Raw genomic sequence first — 19,173 nt, forward strand, 5'->3', positions numbered from 1 at the left:
ACTAAGGCAATGTTTCTGTAACTGTGTAGCTCAAACAACTCTAGAGAGTGGGAAATTAAATTTTTCTTGCTGAGTCTTTCTTCTAGTTCTGCTTTTACTAATTTGGGACCCAATTGGTCTCAGCAGTGTCCAAACACATGGTAACACTTCCTGCCCTGGAGAGTGCACAATCTGAATAGATAAGACAGAAATGAGTGAGGAAAGGGAAGTAGAAGTATTCCCATTTTACAGATACTATGCGGAACTGAAGCGCAGAGAAATTAAGTTACTTGGCCAAGGGCCAACAGGAAGTTGATGGCAGAGTGAGAAATTAAACCAAGTCCAGTCCAGTGTCTTATCCATAAGACAGTCCTTCGTGACTTTCTCCCATCTTTCCTGTATTTAAACATCAGACATTAGAGAATGGCCAGATTTTTGTAAACCTTAGAAGAGAATAGGAGAATTCCTGAACTTGGGACAGGCCAGCAACTTATTTGTTTTGTGCCTCACAAGCACAATCACCCATTCACGCAATAGGGAACTAGCAGGGGTTAGACATGTCTCCATGCTGCTTTTTCACTCTTCTCTGCCTTTTGTCTTTCTCCTTTCTCAAGCTCATCTTATTTTGAATAGAAAGAACAATCACTTTTTTTATTTTTTGCATTTTGCAGACACATATGCATGGACATCAAGAATATTCCTCCTCACCAGTATTCCAGATGCAGAGGACTTCAGCCAGACAGCCCTCAGCACCACCTGCTCATCTTCCACACAGCAGCCTTCAGGGACAGGGGCTCTGCTACACCACCAGTTCCAATGAGGACCTCCAAACTGGTCATTCCTCGGCATCTCTCATAAAAGCAATTAGAGAGGAGCTTCTGCGACTCTCACAGAAACAGACAACAGTGCAGAACTTTCACAGCTGATTTGTCATGCTCTTGAAAATCTGCCGGGTATCTGCTTCCTATGGAAGCAAGAATCAAAGGAAATCAGCTACGTTTTTCTTCTGTCATCAGAGTGAACTTCCACAGCGCCAGAGATTACACATCAGAAAAGAGCAGCAACAAAAGGAGAGAGAGAGATTTGTGTGGAGGCAGGGACAGGGAGGCCAAAGTGGTAATGTCAGAGCTGGCTATTCGGCTTAATCTGTTAGCATTTACTGTGCCCCTCCTTGGTTTGATCTAATGAACAAAATAAAACTTTAGGTCAAAAGCTAACCCTAAAAAAGCACATACGCGCGCACACAAACCCCCCCACCAAGCATAGTAGACGGTGAGATGCCTGGCTTAAAGAAAAAGGCAAAGCTTTCCTGTTACCAGCAAGATGGACTGAATTAACATTTGATGAGAGATTACAAGAATTCTAACCTCTCCAGTCTTTTTAGTGAAGTGGCTCGTGTTACTGCTTTGCAGGATTACAAACGATACAAGATCGGAGACATTGAAGGTGTGATCCAGCATAGGAAATCACCTTAATGACAATAACAGTAAGACTGCGTAGAAAAAAAAAAAGGATTTCTGAGCTACTTGTCTCAAACCAGAACAATAATTGTTATAGCTCTGTGTTTTCAAATGGAGCTACTCTCTGCACTCCTCCCCGTTTTTCTTCTGGTGCTGAAGCTTCAAGTGTCCCTTCATCTTCATGTTTGCAAAGTAAAACCATGGCCTTTTTAAACCCAAGAATATATCCAGAAATTAATTCAGAGTGGGAAAGCAAAATGTCCAAAAAGAAAAGGCTGGATATTTATTTTGTTAAAAATACATTGAAATCTAGATGAGAATACTTAGTCATAGTTGAATTTTTGAGCATAAGTATGTATGTTTGTCTTCTAAACATAAATACTCTCATACTATATGCTTTCACAAGACCAGGGATAAAATTTACTAACCTGTAGTTTGTGGTGTGGCCAGAAAGCAAGCCAGCCTGGGTGATGCAGGATCACCAGCGCTAGTTATAAATTTACCATAAACCACAGTGTACTTTGGGATCTCAGTCATATATAGTGAAACTGAATCTTACAAAAGATAAAACTTGGGGCAAAGACATTTGGAATATTAACATAAGCTTAGATTTGTTGTTTGAGACAGTTATTTTATTTCTATCTGTTCCTACTGTCCCCATGGATGAAGGGGCACGGTAATGGTGGTACATGTCTTGGAGTATCTGTCATTATTTTTCCAGAGTTTAATTTACAATTAGCTATGAGTTTACTAATATTTGGCCATTGCACAATTGTAACCTGCATAATACACGTGAAAATTCTAACTGAGTTTTGGTCTGTTGGAGTATTTTTATTTTTAACTTACATCGAATTAAAACTACAATGGTGGCATAGAGAAAGTGTAAGTTAATATTGGTCAGGACGCTTAGGAATCTCACACTGAGACAGTGATGTTCTTGACTACTTGATACTAGGAGTTGGGATTTTCAAACACAGAACCCAAGGGTAGTAATGAATTGTCTGAACTATGGACCACGAAAGGGGTCATCAAGCAGGTGGCTTTGGGGTATGTCTGAGTCTGCCTCATATAGATACCTTACTTGGCTGATACTTGAATCAGCATTGGTATAGTATGCATAGGTAGCATTGTTATGGTAGGGTAACTATGAGGCTACACACTCGTATTACAAGACAGAGTTCAACTACTGTAGTGGGAATTGAGTCACAATATGGTGGAAGTGGAAGTGAAAGCAAAAGAAGAGAAACTCTGCACCTACTTCCTGACACATGTATGTTAATTTCGCTCATTGTCACAATCACCAAAATTTGGCAGCTGCGGACTGAGCAACTGGTTGCTCGTTAGCATTGAAAAAGAATTCATATCGCCCCAGATATCAGGAAGAAGGTTACACCTTTATTGACCCAAGTTCATCAATAGGGCATATGAGACGCAGTGAGACACTTAACATACCAGGGAAGTCTAAGTGAAATTCTGAGGTTTATAATCAATCCCCCAGCCAGTGCTCCAAGCCTTCATGAGCCCAAATTGAGATACTGAATTTAATCCTGATGCCTATATGGTCGTGACCAGCAGAGCCATCAGGTCACTGATTTTTTATATTTTTTTAAATATTTTAATATGACATTCTTCAAGTTTTACCTTTTGACGTAGCGTGTAACATGTCAGCCTTGGTACAAACATAATGGATAAAACATTGGTTTTATACAAAGGTTTGTAAAAGCAAACCCTGTGGATGCTTTAAAGAGAGACTTTCACACTGAAGCAAATTTGAAAAACAAGAGCATTAGCAAGGTGAGAAATGTAATTGGGTCAGTATTTGTATGTTTTGATATTACTGAAGATGGTTTATTGGGTGTTTCATTAAAAATTTCCTCCCTCACAGCCCAGATTCTCCTTCTAGAAATGAAGTGAAGTCTGATTACTGTGCTTCTGATATCACTCCGTTTATGGTATCATTAATACATTGTGCTATTAATACATTATCATTGATATATTGTGTGATCATGAATATAGTGTTATGAGTTCACTCCAGGAGAACATGGGCTGTTGAGTATAAAATCTTTATTAAATGCAAATACTGTAACCAGCAAACATAGGTAAGAATTATGGAAGAATAGCTCTGAAATGGATGGGAGGGTAGGTGATTTATGCCATACCCTCACTGCAGCATGTGGAGAGAACGTTGGAGTATATCATCACTTTTAGGGGTGGGGAGGCAAGCACTTTTTCTTCCCAGTTTAAACACTGTGAAAAACTTGAGAAAGGTGAAGGATTTAAGTTAGTCTGATAAGTTTTCTCTGGTATGAAAGTCCCTCTTTAAGACCTGAAGCATTCATAGAGAAGTACAATTGATGTGAACACATTTAACAGTTTTTTGCCCAAGTACCGCTCTCAGACCTGCTTGAGACCTTATTTGCTATTCACCATCTATATATGGTCCTCTGTCTCCCAATGCCATTGAAAACCCTCCATGTAAGATGCCCAATGCTTCACTCAAAAGAATGGCCGTAACACAAAAGGGTTGTGTGCAGACTTTCTGCAATTGCTGAATTGTTGAAGATTTAGGTGGTTCATGTGCTGCAAGAAAAGAGCACTGTCTGAAACATATGGGCCAAGATGTGTATTGCCTCTTTAGAATCCAGGCAAATGATCCAGTACTAATCACGTATATGTTTACCAGCCAATTTTAATGTTTTTAGTCACCTATAAAAAGGAAACCAGACCATGTTAATTTTTTTCTGAAAAGGAAAACAGAGTGAGTTTCAAGATGAGAGAGATTGGTTACCTAGGCCAGCTAGGTGTCTGGTTTGGTCAGTTGTCCTTTTTATTGTACTGTTGTGTTACAGCTTTGTGGAAGAACAAAGAGTTCATTATAAAGTATATGTTAATGAATCTCATCAATCCCATTGATCACTTAGCTAGTATGTACATGCACAAGAAGCAGTGTTGCCAATGCTTATATTTTAATTCTATGGTTATACCATTCCACTTTGTAGAAACCTGCAAGCTCTCATGACCCTTCACAATTTTCTTTGAATTATTATTTGTATAGTCAGTGGTCAATTTGGAATATACAGGTGAAAGAAAGAAGCTGGCAGAATGAAAGCTAGGTGTTTTTTATCATAGTCAAAGTGCTGACCTCTAGCCTATTTGATACTTAGTTGTTGGAACTAATCAAAATATTTTAGACCTACGCTTTATGTAATTAATCACATGGAGGATGTCATGTGATTCCCATGCTTCCCTATGATAAAACATAATTCACAAGGAGATTATACTAATAGTCCAGTGATAGTTCAAAGATAGTTTCGCTTAGGAAACACTGCATAGCTTCTGTGACCATGTGATTCAGAAAAGGGAACGTTGGTGGTCAGATAGGCTTAATAGCGGGAAGTGTTTAAAATCTGAACTTCAGGTGAAAGGAGATATTTTGAAGACCAATCCTATTGCTTCAGAGTCAGGGCAGTTCGCAGCAAGGCTTCATATCCAGCGTTTGGAGGGTGGCAGCTTCACCCAGGGTGCTCATTCTTTACTTCTACAGTCAGACTTTTGAAAATAAGCCCCAGAAGTTGTGCTCCTATGTCCACATTTATTTAGGTGTCTCAGCATGGACAGAGGAGCATAACTTTAGGCTCCCATTTTTGAAAGTCTTGTCATCCCTGTGTCTTGGGCATCGTTTGCCTATTTCTAGTACTTTTTATACTAAAAGTAAAGCGAAAAAGGAGATTCTGTACGTCACTATCACCAGCCTCTTGATATTCACATGTTCCAATGTGGCTAGAGATTAAAGCTTGAGGGAGGAAGGAGAAACCTAAATTAAAAAAGGAGAATTTTCAAAGCAGTTCTATGGTTCGGAAGCACGGAGAGGATTTGGCTGCTCGGTGCCTGGTCTCCCCTGTGCATGCAGAACGTTCTTTGAAGTGCAGTTTATGATAGAAAAATGACTAAAAATTCATGCTCAGCAAATCTGCTCCTCATGTACATTCAGTCAGATCTTGCTCCAGTGTCAGAAGAGTGTGTTTTATTTTTGAGTTACTTTTTTCTCCTTGTAACACTGTAGAACCAATACAGTTCTGGTAGAGTGAAGTGGATTCTGCTGCTACTCACATGTCAATAGAATAATTGAGTATAGCTATGCTACAAACAGAAAAGGTTTTTCAATCGATGTATTTAATCCGCTTCTCCGAGAGGCAGTATCTAGGTCAATGGAAGAACTCCATTTACACCGGGAGTTAGGGTGACCTAATTACATTGTATAGGGCACAAAATTTTCCACAGCCTGGAGTGACATAGCTAGGTTGATCTAATTTTTGAGTGTAGATCAGGCTTGAGTTCCAGTAGTAGATCCATTTTCTACCCCCCTTACACCGGTGCAACTCCTCTGAAAACCGTCGGGTTGCAGAGATGTGAATGAGGGTTGAATTTGGCCCACAGATCCTTTGTTGTTGCTGTTGATGATGCACTAGCCAGAGAACATCCAATCTGACTTTCAGATCCCAGGGTGAGTTTATAGGTATATGGAATTGACTGAGGAACAGAAAACAAGGAACCCGACAATGCTTCTTTAAAGCTTCACTCCCCAGAACAGAAGCTCAATTCAGAGTTCTGTTGAAGGCCAACGGACAGAAAAGTGACTTTAGGGCACTTACTCTAGAACAATATGCTAAAGGTCTCTGCCTATGTAGCGTGCAAGGCTGCAGTATTTAGTTTTGGTTTTGTGTGTTGGTTACTGATGCCTTATTTCACATTTAAAGCAAATATTTCTCTTGGAATGGCTAAGCCTATTTAGTTTTCAGTAGTTCTTGCTCCATAACTGGAGGTTAATGTTCAGACTACTCCGCCCTTTTGCCTTGATCATTATGTTTGAATGGATGAAGTGAAGGTTTTCTTCAGCTTATGTATGCTAAACCTCTATGAAAATTTAATGTGGGTTTTTTGGTTTCGTGTTATTTTAGTCTTGTGACAGCTGTTGGTAGTTACATAGCAAAGTTTAGTAAAATGAGAATCAAGAGAGGATGGAAAAGAGACTAAGGACTGAGAGTTGTCAGGTTTCCTGTGGAGCTATATTTGTGGCACTCCTGTGTCATGTTCCACTGGCCATTTCCTTAAGGTTTTTCTCTGTCAGGCTGTTTATTTTTGAGTGTCCTGTGATGTGTATAATTTGAGAGCAAAAGCTAGTTTTACCGTAGAATGCGACCTTGCTTTTCCTTCTACTGGAATACAAAACAAAGTATCATTATATACAGCAATACATTAACCTTGTTCTGGATTTAAAAGACAGACCTGGAAGAAGAGTGGTTCTGTAGTTAAAAGAAAACATTGAAATAGTAATAAAGCGGGAAATTATTGAGCATTGGAAACAGGAAAACAGCAGATGGAGTTGTGAATTAAGCCACCATCTGTGGCAGTTTAAAAGATGTAGCTTTGTTGTCAAACATTAAACCAATTAAAGGGTTATCAGCTGTGGATGATTCCGGCACTTACAATAGTTGAATAGCAAACAAACTTATGGATTGATTGGTACAGGAGGTATTAAACTGTGTGACCCTGATTAAAGTGATACCAGATAAGTTGGTAACGGATATTTATAGAGGCCATTTTATCAAAAGTTCCCAAAGTGTGTGATCTTCATAAAACCATTTACAAACAGGGATAAGTTCTGTACTCGTTGCAACGTTTCCACTTCTGCAGTCGAAGCAACACATTGCAACCATTCAGGATACAAAGTGAAAAATCCTCTATTCAGTGTAAACTACAGGGGAGTTTCACCTAATTTGAATTTAGCCAGGATGCTGATGCCAACCATCTTGCTCTGGTGAAAAGTGTAGTAGGATTTTTAGTGACCATAAATGTTGAAGGATATTTGTCCCTTCAGAAAGAGAGCATCTCCAGCAACACAGTGCCCACTAATGCTACTCAAAGGTGTTGGTTCAGAATAGATGGGGAGAGGAGAACATCACTTCCTGAAATCACCATTACCACTTCCTGCTGCATTCTGAGGTGGGATTTCAGAAGCATTCAGCACTGAAGCCAGTGAGAGTTTTAATATTGACTTCAATGGGAACAGAGTTTAGGCTAGTGTGCAGAGGACATTAGAAAATCCCACTTTTATTTGCCCATGAACATCTCTCATCCTTAGCATTGCCCAGGCTCAGGCCTGCTTAGCTTTTGAGATATGACAGAATGGCAGCCTGAGTGGTAAGGCTAATTTGAAATATTGCAGTTACTAGAGCATTGGAGAATCAACTGAATATTAAAACTTACCCTTAAGTCTTTATTCCTATACACTTAATATAATGGGTGTTTTAATTACGCTACCCTGTCGAAGATGAATCTCTGCTGATTGGCTCTGTTAGTTGATACCATATGCATGAACTTCGGTAAGGAGTTAAGTGAGAAATGGGGGAAAGTGAGGTGATACAGTGATGAATGTAGTAGGTGTATTAGGGCTGATGTGTAGTAACTGCCACTAATCAGCATGGGATTTGTAGTTTAACTCCTTTGGCTCAAACTGGGGGCCATCCCAGTGCTATAAGTACTCTTGTACCTTCGCTATGGCCCTCATCCAACAGAAGACTTCAGTGGGCTTTGGGTCAGGCCTTATGGGTGCCGAAGTTTCTCATAGCAGCAAATGAAAGTTATGTAGTGAACAGCATTTGAGTCTCTGCCATTGAGTTCTTGATTTTGAATTTGAGCCTTGGTAATGGTGGGAATAGGGCACCACTGCAGAACAATGAAACTGCAGCCCTCTGCAACAAAATTGTCAAATGCAAGTCTCTTCAGTCAGGCACCTAAATAAGTGGTCTGGTTTTCAGAGTTGAAGATCCCTGAAAAGTCACTTCTGTTTAGCTGTCTAAATGTGGATTTAGGTGTAAATTTTATAAACCGCTGTAGGAAAATTTTTCCCTATTGCTTAGAACGAAGGCATGGGAGTAGGAGGACCCTGTCTCTGCTGGTGATTCTTCACTACATGACCTAGTGATGCCTCAGTCAGCTTACTGTGAACACTGACTAATAACTAAGTGCCTGATTTGCCATTGCTCTGTGCCTTGTGTAGTCATTTGTACCAGTGCAAGTGGGTTTAAGATGCTACCAGATCAGAGTGGTTGAGTTTTACACCTGCTTTTCACTGGTGTAAATAACTACACAAGGCATAGAGCAATAGAGAATCAGGCCCTAAACTCTGAGTGATGGCTCACTTTTGCAGGGCAAATAAGTACATTATAATCCCTGATTATCAGGAAGATACTGGGGCAAAAATGTAGCAAGGTGCCTATTCTGTCAGTTCTAGAAAGGATTCAGAAGAGGGAGGGGCTACTGATGTGAGAGACACATACGTCTTATTTCATACTAAAAGCTTAGTTCTTACCATTCAATCTACTACGAATTCCCAGCTGTAGAGAAAAGCCCCGGAAGGCTCAAATGCCAGTGTTTTGTGTGTCTGCCAGCAATAAAATAACAACACTTAGAAATTATAAAGTGCTTTATATCTTCAGAGAGTTTACAAACATTAACAAAGGAAAATGAAATTTACTAGCTTTGGTATTGATTTGAGCTAAGGCACTCTGTGCATGCTCATGAAGAGAATATTTTCCTAACAGATCCTGGGAACTCTTAGGTACAATATATTACGTTAGTGACACCCCATGAGTCAGGGATCCTCAATCGATGTCTTTGTGTGGACAACAACTTGACAGAGAGAGTGTCTCATGCACACCTCCTTTCCCATTCACCGGCATGTGGACCCTTCCTCTTCCCATTCATAACTGCCTGACATCCCTGTGTAACGTGGAAGTGTAATATTAAGGAAGTATTTGGCTGAATGTTTAGCTGTTACTAATTTGATCTAATAGCTAGAGACTAGGAAAGGCCAGCACCATGTGACCAACCAACTCTCCATACAATACCAATGGTCCATGGACCAAAGGTTGAGAATCAAATAATGTGGTGTGCAACATGGTTTATTTTAGACAAGGACATTGGAAGTGCCGCTGACACAGAAGTATTTTATAGTAAAAAGCCAGTGGAGGAAAAGAACTGTCATGTAAAGTGCTCTCATCAGAGAAGAAAGATTAGTTTATGGCAAGATGAACTAGGGAGTCATTAAAATGGCATGTTTTCCTCTAGGAAGCCAGGAGGGGAGGTTCACAGGACTTTTGGATTGTCACAACACATACTGAATGCACCTATGGGGTGGAGAACTGGATAAAAGAGTATAGAGCCTTGAAGTTTCAAAAAAACACTACAGGGTGTGGAGACGACTAAAGGGTTTGGAGGGTGAGGTCATGGAGCATAGAAGCAGAAGGAAAGAGTTATGATGGGGACACAAGGCAGACGTTGAATTCTTTTTTTTTTCATACCAGCAACATTTTGCAGCCCCTGCCCCAATATTTGCCATTGTGTCCAACACAAATGAGTTAGCTGGATGTTTCTTTTTCAATGATCAGCAGTGAAATGCTGATACTTAATTGCGAAGAATTAAACCGACCTCCTTAGGGTTCAGAGTTGACATCCCACTTAGATGAAGGGGCAGTTCTACGGCTATTGTTTCAGGAAGACAGTACTGCATTGTTTACACTCAGTCACATTTGGAAGGTTATCGTCGTGACATAAGGGCTGGAAACTTATTCTTTGTAAAGTGAACATTTAGATACCAGTTCACATCTGCAGTAAGGGATGAATTCTATGGCAGGGGCTGAAACCTCTGAATCACGGAATACATGCGGTCTTGAGCATATAGTTCTGAGCATAATTGTTGTGGCTTCCCATGAATGCCTGTTACTGTCCTTGGTTATAATGGGAGTAATTAAGTATACTTCTTTAATTAAATCTATTAACTTCTATGGCTTAAAAAAGGCTCTTGAAGTCCCAGTAAAGACCATCTTTTCTTATGAAGTTAACCTCTGTCTTCACTCAACGTTAGGTGCATGTAAGAAGCTCTGGTGTTTTGCCAGCTTTCATCCCTCTGGTGATCTTGTAAAGTGCAATTGATTAATGTGTAGCCTATTCAGTAAAACCCCAAAAAACAGCCCCTTGATAGAAACAGTGAGTAGTGTGAGTAATTACCAGAACAGTGGTATCGAGAAAGATGAAGAGTCACGCATGAAATGCGAATCAGGTTAGCCTTGAGTTAAGGAATAAGGAAAAACCCTAGTCAGATATAATTGGATTTATTGTATTTCAGAGCAAGTTAATGTATTTACCCCAGAATCATGTGTTGCAACTAATGCTCATTTATTTCAATGGCACTTGTTGGTATTAGAAAAGCTGATCAGCTGCAAGCCTCCTGCTGCTCTATTCATCTTACTAGGCTGTATAGAACTTTTGTTCTGTTTAAGCTAATGGCAACTTTACTGGATATCCCCTGCTACATCTCATGCCTGGAATTGGGAATCTTTGTTACTCTCATCAAAAGCAAATACAAGTCTGATGCGTTGACCAACAACGATAAGATTCACACTGGGGTTATTCAATGATACTTATTTGTCTTACCATCCAAATTCAACCCTTTTTGCCTTTTCTCTGTTCTGATGGCCAGGACTGAATTACATGGGTTAGTCATCTTTCTCGATACCACTGTTCTGGTTAGTCCATCTTCCTGCCTGTGCAAGGTGGTTCTGTGCAGTGCACACTCCCGTGCTTTGACTAGTCAAGTTCTAAATGATTTGAGCATTGAGGCTTCCATCGGCACCTATGGGAGGTTATTTCACAGATTAATAGATCACATGGTCAGTCCATCTTCATTTCAGCATGCTTTGTCTTAGACGTGTGGGTACCTAAGACATCTTGAACAATCAGTATGTACTAGCTTAAGAGTTGTGAGGTTTAGCGCAGATGAAAATGAAGCTTGCACAAAAGTTAGTCGGGCTTGACGTGCTGGACTGTGAAAGACAGATTGGTTGGCTTTGCTAATTTGTAATGCCAAAACTAAAAGTTGGGACAAGTGGGGTATATTGGTATAGCTCCATTGAGGTCAATAAAACTATGCAGATTTACAACAGCTGAGGTTCTGGTCGGATGTATTTATTATTAGCAGTATGACTGTAGCAGACTAAATGCTTCATGGTTTTGCATAAAGAACACAGTTGTAAAAGGTGCTGCACTACTGAATCATCTTTGGCTTACAAATGAAAACCGGACATCTTATTTGTTGTGTATCTTCACATTGAAAAACCTTCTGTTGTGATTTCATCAGTCAGAAAGAAGCTATTTAGCAGCTCCACAACATAAATCCTACAGTGACGTGTTTTTCACCTCCCAAATACGCTAACAAATGTAGCTGCATATCACAAATAAACTTTTGGTTGTACTTGGGTACTGTGCACTGTTGTGCACCAGCTATGAGGTACCCTGCTGTGCATATGATAGCTCATTAGTTATTTTTCTATTTATCTTTATAAAGCCCATTTCCAGAGTCTTTTGGATACAATCTTAAATTTTGCACTTTCTGCCATTGCTGTCTGATTCTTGAAATCCTGTTACTGGAAGACCAGTTGGCTATTTTGCCGTGTGTGTGTGTGTGTAGATTTTACATTGTGCTTGTCTCTCACAACATGTGTCATCATTGCAAAAATATAATACATGCCTCGTTGACCGTCTTTGTTTTTAGAAGAGTTTTAATTACATCATAACTTACTGTGTACAAATGGGACTGTTAAATTGTTTGCACTGGTAGCCTGGGAGCTTTTTGGATACTGCCACTTCTTCTAAGGACTCCAGAGCATATTGATGATGGTAGTATTATACTCATGACATTCATAAACAGGACTACATTTTCCTTAAGGGCCTGATGCAAAGCCCCTGTAGTCAATGGAGTGATTCCAACTGAAAGGCTATGGATCCAGCCCCAAATAGGTATTTAAAATCATATGCTGTACTGTGTAGTTGTCTCTTGGTAATGTCAAATGCAAAGGGTTTATGCAGCTTGCAAACAAGACCCTTGTACTACATAAGAAATTTACACAGGAGTTGGGGATCTGGGATATATCCATTTTACAACAGAAATTCTAAATAATTAATTTGGTAAATTTAATTCAGACCGGCCTCTTGCTGAGAAGGGGAGGCTGTTGCCCCAAGACACTGGTGTATAAAGTATATTTTCTGGTGGAATTGCACCATATCAAGAGCCATGATTTTTTTCCAAACTTAGCCAAGGTAATGAAAAAACTATAGAAATCGTAGCTAATCCCACTTCCAGCAGCCACTGATCTATTTCTAATCTGGAGAACAATCTCCCTAAAACTGGCGAAGAATAGAAAGGGTTCTGCAGCAGGTGGACACTAGGCAATATGTGGTGTTTTTGACAACATACATCATGTTGCAGTCAGACCAATACACAACTTTCCACCATTAAAATAATAGATCAGGACAAAACCATTGTGTGTGTGTGTATATATAGCTATAAGATTTGTGATTCATCCATAATTTACGGTGTTTAACTGTCACTGTTCTTTCAATCAATGACAACAAAATACAAATCCTTTGTTTCTGTAAGTTTGTAAATATACAAGTTTATATATATTTTTTGTGAAAAGGAGTAGTTGGCGGGTCCAACACCAATATTTGTCAGGTGAATGTTGCTTTTGTTTCGTTTTTGCATGTTGAAATGGTGAGGTTTTCTTGATGAGCAATGTTTTGTGATTGTTTCCTACTGGTGTTTCTGCGCATGTTTAAAAAAAAATTCACAATAAAAAAGCCACAAAAGAATAAAGTCCTTCCTTTTTAATGCTTCATTTCCTGATCTTAATTTCAGCTCAGTGTTTCTCTCCACAGAGGAGTTCCCTTGTATTAAATGGTGTCTTGTTAGGGTATATACCCTACCCAGCTCTCTACACATCCGAGCAGTGCCTCACAGGTCCCACTGCCTCCCCACTTTTCACTGCGCTGTGGAGCTACATGTACCTACACGCCGCCACCACCACAGGTGTAGACAAGGGCTTAAAGGTGGGTTTTTTAATTGACTTGAGCCTTGTCTAGACAGGAAAGTTGCACAGTTGGAACCTAAAGTGTGAATTTAAGATAATTTAGTTCAAAGGGTGCAAACCCGTGTGTGGACATTCTTACTTTGGTTTAACGGTGGCTTTTTTGGGTTTAGTTTGTTGACCGTGAACAGGTTTATTAAAATAAAATGAGGCTCTCTTAAACCAAAGTGAGTCCAGGTGGGTTCACAGTCGTTTAAATATATAATTAAAAAACTGATTTAAATTAAACTGGTGCAATTTTGAACTGATTCAAGAAAATCCATACACAGAAGTTGCACTAGCTGAACTAAATCAGTTCTAAATTAAGCCAGCACAATTTTAGTGTGTAGACAAGCCTTGAGTGTCCACACAGAAGTCTGCACTCCTTTAAATAAATCAGTTTTAATGCACTTTTAGTTTAACCAGTGCAACTTTCGTGTGAAGAGAACTCCATAAAAGCAGTGGAGTTACATCAATTCATACCAGCTGAGGATTTGGTCCAGGTTACACACTCTTAACTATGGAGCTGCTAAAGGGGGCATCTTTTTATAAATAAAATTAGCTTCACTAACCTGTTGTCTGCTCAACAGTGAAAAGCTATGTACTGAACTGTCCTCTGTAAGCGTTATGTGGGCTAATGATAGGTGAATTGCAGGTGGCAAGCTCACAGCAGAGTACAGGTATCCAGGAAAGAGGGGGCATTCTGCATGATAGGGCTAATTGTAAATTACTACAAGGGACTGGAATCCACTCCAGGACTTGGCTGGCTCGAGCGGATCAGCTATAAAACCTCCTGGGGAAGGCACTGCCATGCCTCACTTGGATCTAGACCCGTTTTTAGTATAAGATGCCTGACTATCCTTTTCTTTCTTCAGCAAAGCAGTTACATTGCTTCTTAACCCATCTGCTCCTGCCTGAATGACCATGGTGGACGGTGGTGCTTGCTGGCTTGGCAACTCTCATGCTTGCAAATACTTGGGTTCGTCGGGACTGAGTTTCATGATCTTATCCACGCAGAGCAGGATAAGAGTCAGAAACCAGAGGCTCCAGCCAACAGCAGCTGCAATCCAGCCGTACTCGTCTACCCCAATCTGGCAGCAATTGGCGACATCCTGGCAGAATTGCACATCTGATGGCAGAGAAAGCAAAATAGCCATCCAGGTCATTTTACACATAACGGGCTTCTCTTTGCCAGAGGGAAGGTGGGGGAATGACTTTTGCATGTACCTGATCCTGGCCTCTACAGTCTGCTCTCTCTAACTCCTCATGCCCCAGTTTTACACACTCTGTCCAATTGCCTTCATTTAGCTGAATGCATAGAGTGGTGGGACACAGTATTAACTCTTCCATTCAAGAGCTGCTGTTCCCCCAAGGGGGCATCCTTTGAAAACACATAATTCAGCATCTGTCCACTGATTGATTCCAGGGATGGATTATGGTACAAGTAGCTGGTTCCAAGAAAAAAAGCAAGGGGGGAGGGAAGGCAAATTTCATTTAAATATGAGTGAGTTGGGGGGGGTGTCATTCTGAAGCAGGGAAAAGTCCGGTGGAGGTGCATGGCTCACAGGAATGTTTGGCACCTGGGAAAGAGGATGAGATTGGACGCACTGGAGCAGTTAGCAGCTGGAAGGAGGCTCTTGGACTAGTTAAACTCAGTGCATTAGGCAGTTTGGGGAAGGATTGGCAACTGGGGATTGGGGGGAGGGGACAATGGGCTCTTTAAGAAGGGGTTTAGCACCCTACAGATGTGGCTGGTCTGGCTGGGAGGGAAGGGGCTCAAAACACTGGTGCCTGAGAAAACGAAGGTCTGGTTTGTGTGGAAAGGGATGTGGAACCAAAGGCTGTGCAAACTGAGTTAGTCCAGGCCCGTGAAAGTTGTGAACCTGGGCTGAATGGTCCCAGGAAGCACTAGGCCTCAAAAGCCACCCATATCAGATGAATTTAGGATTCTAGTAAAATGTTTCACAGAACTTTACCATAACCTGAGCTTTGGGTTAAGTGCATCATAGCACATAAATCCTACCCCATGGCTGCCTTTCGATGCCTTTTTTGTGTAATCTCACCACTAGGCTTAGGAGCTGTAGTAATGAATCAAAGTCGTCTTACCAGGGCATGGCCATTGGCTCCCATTGTCCTCACGGTGTGTCAAGGAGACACTGGAGCTCATTTCGGCCTCTGGAAGGAAAAAGCACAGGAGAAAAGGTACCGTAGACAGGAAAAGCAAAGACAGGAAATGGAGAAATGTCTTGGCCCGTCTGGAATCTGCTGATGATCCTCTTCTGCGAGAAGAACTGGGGTAGAGAGATTTTTTCCTGTGGCACAGGTAAAATGTCAGAGCACGGCGTTTTCTGCCAGGGCAGGTGCTGTCTCTCACAGTGCACGTTGTTCAGCTGATCTACAGCTATCGCTAGTGCGGGAGGAGATTGCCCCTGGTCTGGCTGTTGTACGTTGCCAGTGCTGCAAGAGGCTTCTACTGTTAAAGCCCACAGTTCCCAGATGTGTGTTCTAGGATACTGCCTCCTCTGGGTTCCCTTCCCCTCAGACCACCATTGTCAGCACTAGCTTAGAAAGAAGTCTCTTGTAACGAAAGGCATAAAGAATGCTTAATTTTTTTTATCATGGCTCCGTTGTGCCTAGGCACTCTACAAACATAGGAATAGTCAGTCCTTGCTCCCAAAAGTTTACAGTCTAAATAGACAAGACAGCCAAATAGTGGGAGGGAAGGAGATACTATCTCGTTTGTACAACTGGGGGAACTGATGCACAAGGAGATTAAAGCTGGGATTTCTAAAGGGGCCTAGGAGTTGTCTTCCTTCCTTAGGCCCCTTTGAAAATCCCCACCTGAATGAATTGTCCAATGTCACACAGGAAGGCTGACAGAGCTAAGAATTGAACCAGGTCTCCGACGTCCCAGTCTAGTGTCTTAACTACAAGACCATCCTGCCTCGTTTGGTTTGGTTTTTCAGAAATTTTGTTCCTTGTTTTTAGAAATATCGAGCCACGAAATTTGAGGTTAAAGGAAATACTAAAGAAATCTTCCCATTCAGAATAACGTTCTTGTGTGCCACCTTTGACTTTAGGTCAGTTGGCCTCAGGGAGTTGCGAATCCTGTCCTTTCCCGCCGCACAGCTATATTGAGAGCAGCTTAGAAAAGGACAGGAGCAGTCCGGACTTCCAGTTCCTTTTCCCGCTTCTGCTACAACTTGCTGCCTGACCTTGGACAACTCACTTCATCAGTCTGTGTTTAGCTTTTCCATCCATAAAACAGGGTTAATAACTACCTCAGAGGAGTGTTGTGAAGCTTGTAAAATAATGTGCGATCTTTGGAAAAAGGCACCACAGAAGTACAAAGCAGCCTTGTGGTTATAATCTCTACTTGTACAGTCTAGCTGAAAAAGAGATACTGTGAAAGCAAACTCAGAGTACATCTACACTGCAATAAAAAGCCCACGGCACTGAGTCTCAGAGCCTGGGCCAGCTAACTTGGGCTCGTGAGGCTCGGGCTGCGGGGCTAAAAATAGCAGTCTGAATGTTCAAGCTCAGGCTGGGGTCCGGCCTCTGAGACCCTCCCTCCTCGTGGGCTCCAGCCCAAGCCTGAGTGTGTATCCTGCAGCCAGACTCAGCTGACCCAGGCCAACCGCAGCAGTGCTGTGGGGCTTTCAGGGCAGTGTAGACGTACCCTAAGTAGCCCATCTTTAAAAATCTGCTGAAAGAGTTACAGAAATTCTGATGCCTAAATGGACGCAATATCCTGAGAGGAAAATACCTGCCCTGTTTTAAGCAGCCACTCCTCTCAAGGGAGCAGCGAGAATTGGTTGTCTGGAATAATTAGCGGTTAAAGACTGAACCAAATTATACTGAAAAATGCTGGATACTTTAAAGTGGCCGTTCAACCCAGCAGTATGGAAGCCACATGTCTCTTCTGTAGCTGCCTCCAGTACTTAACATCCTACAGAACAAACTACAGCTGAATCAGCAGACTGTGGCATTGTTAAAGCAGGTACCTGGCAACATCAAATCTCTTCCAAAAGATACTGTGAGTGCTCCCCTCAAGTAATCCTTTTTCAGCAACTATCACTAATTTTAACCAGCACCAGTTCTTTACACTTCTTAGATAAGGGACAGAGGCTTGTTTCTTGCATAAATCAAGAACAAAATCTTTGTTTACTCCATTAATCATCTGCCTGCTGAGGTGCAAGGCACTTGAATACCTAGGTGACGGCTGCAGTATAAGAACCTAAATAGAACAGATTTCAGAGTAGCAGCCGTGTTAGTCTGTATCCGCAAAAAGAACAGGAGTACTTGTGGCACCTTAGAGACTAACAAATCTCTAAGGTGCCACAAGTACTCCTGTTAAATAGAACAGAATTACCTGCGAAGTAAGAACTCCGAAGAATGATGGAGAGGAAGACGAGGGTGATGGTAGTACAGGGCACGATGGTAAAGTGCTTCATGTTGGAACCCTGGCCGAGCAGCTGTGCTAATCGATATGCAGTCAATGGCAGTTTTGAAGGTGATTTTGCAGGTCCTCGATAAAATTCAAGCCTAATGTTCGTGGAAAGGGTGGAGCAAAGGAAATTCCTGTTGCCAGTACACCTTGAACTTTCCTGTACAGTGAAAGAGAAGGGCTTTAACCAAAACAAAAATCTGTGTGTTGGCAGCCTTCAGGGTAAGTTGATTACAAACAGCGCAGCTCGTAAAGGTTCCCTGAAGGTCAGGCCCCAGTTCCTTACAGGATCACTGTAGTATGAGATAGGAAAGACCTATTGGAGTCAATCCTTCTTGCAAAGGCCCCTGATCTGCTTATATATGTCTTTCGATATAAAAGTTGTATTAAAGCTAATGTTAAAACGATCTAATATACAAGTTAAGGAAAGAAAATACACATAGTATATAATCTGCAATATCCCAAATTAAGGTTAATAAATTTAACAATACAGTTAAAATATTAGCATCCAAATATTTGGGTACATCACTCATAAAAAGTTATATTAAGAGTAGCTTGTGGAAAGAAAATATAGCAATGAGTGTAGTGCTCCACGCACCAAGCTGTTCACTATTCTGGGGGAGTGTTTTCTCATGTCTTTTGTGAAAATTTTCACAAGACTTCAGTTTCATTCTGAGGCCAAACAAAAACAAATGTCAAACCCTGTCTTTTGTGAAATTGAATTGTTTTCCAATCAGGCCTAACTCTGACCTGGAGAGCTGAATGGGTCGTTCACTGTTCATACCGTAGTTCTTTGCCACTTAGCTGAGACTAACAACAAGACATCCAATTCACGCCAATTGTGATGCAGCCACCAGTTCACTAAGAATGGACTGAGAGCACTGCCACCAGTTCGATACTGACAGTGAAAAGTTCCGTATCGCTTTACTGATCCCCTTCAGAACACCCAGCCCTTGAAATAAAATATTTCCATGATGAAATATGACTTATCCCACTTGAGATTTCCCCTGAGAAAAGACTTGTCAAGCTGTAAATGAATAAAAAGCCAAGACAGCTGAAATGGGAAAATTGACAGTTAGCCACCAGGCCCTGCCATTCCAGATCTGCTTTGTTTTATGGTTTTTTTTTTTACTTGTCCACCACAGCAGATGAAGTTACAACTGCTTCTAGCCAGTCTGCAATGGCTGGTTCTTGTCAGAGCCTTCTGTACACACTGTAAATACCTTCTGTTGACAGTGGAGCAATTATGGGTGGAGTTTTTTGCTTGTGTGACAACAGAACTGCGTGTATGATCAAACCATCAGACAGTGATCCTGAAAGAAAT

The 19,173-nt window shown here is 41.2% G+C and overlaps 2 protein-coding genes across 3 annotated transcripts in view; one reads left to right on the forward strand and one right to left on the reverse strand.

Moving 5' to 3' along the window:
• KIAA1549 (KIAA1549 ortholog) overlaps positions 1-11,761 on the forward strand; it is a 226,369-nt gene extending 214,608 nt beyond the window's left edge. For both annotated transcript variants that reach the window (XM_054033541.1, XM_054033531.1), the window contains exon 20: positions 651-11,761. In XM_054033541.1, coding sequence (XP_053889516.1) covers positions 651-905 — 255 coding nt within the window. In that variant the 3' untranslated portion in view covers positions 906-11,761. The remainder of the gene's footprint in view (positions 1-650) is intronic.
• Positions 11,762-13,148: 1,387 nt separating this feature from the next.
• Positions 13,149-17,978, reverse strand: TMEM213 (transmembrane protein 213). Its single transcript, XM_054033572.1, has 3 exons — positions 17,775-17,978; positions 15,509-15,577; positions 13,149-14,531 (listed from the first exon to the last, which is right to left on the reverse strand). The coding sequence occupies exons 1-3, from the start codon at positions 17,854-17,856 to the stop codon at positions 14,362-14,364; spliced, it is 321 nt and encodes a 106-aa protein (XP_053889547.1). The 5' UTR covers positions 17,857-17,978; the 3' UTR covers positions 13,149-14,361.
• Positions 17,979-19,173: the final 1,195 nt, after the last annotated feature.

Source organism: Malaclemys terrapin, chromosome 1, assembly GCF_027887155.1.
Source record: "Malaclemys terrapin pileata isolate rMalTer1 chromosome 1, rMalTer1.hap1, whole genome shotgun sequence".
NCBI classification, from domain to species: domain Eukaryota; kingdom Metazoa; phylum Chordata; order Testudines; family Emydidae; genus Malaclemys; species Malaclemys terrapin.

Bases quoted from the DNA above. Each gene is read 5' to 3' on its own strand.
- TMEM213 (XM_054033572.1), bottom strand. From the start codon at position 17,856: ATGAAGCACTTTACCATCGTGCCCTGTACTACCATCACCCTCGTCTTC. The intron at 15,578-17,774 runs GTAATTCTGTTC...TTTTCCTTCCAG, and splicing joins TCGGAGTTCTTACTTCGCAG to AGGCCGAAATGAGCTCCAGT. The intron at 14,532-15,508 runs GTAAGACGACTT...CTCTGCCATCAG, and splicing joins GAGCCAATGGCCATGCCCTG to ATGTGCAATTCTGCCAGGAT.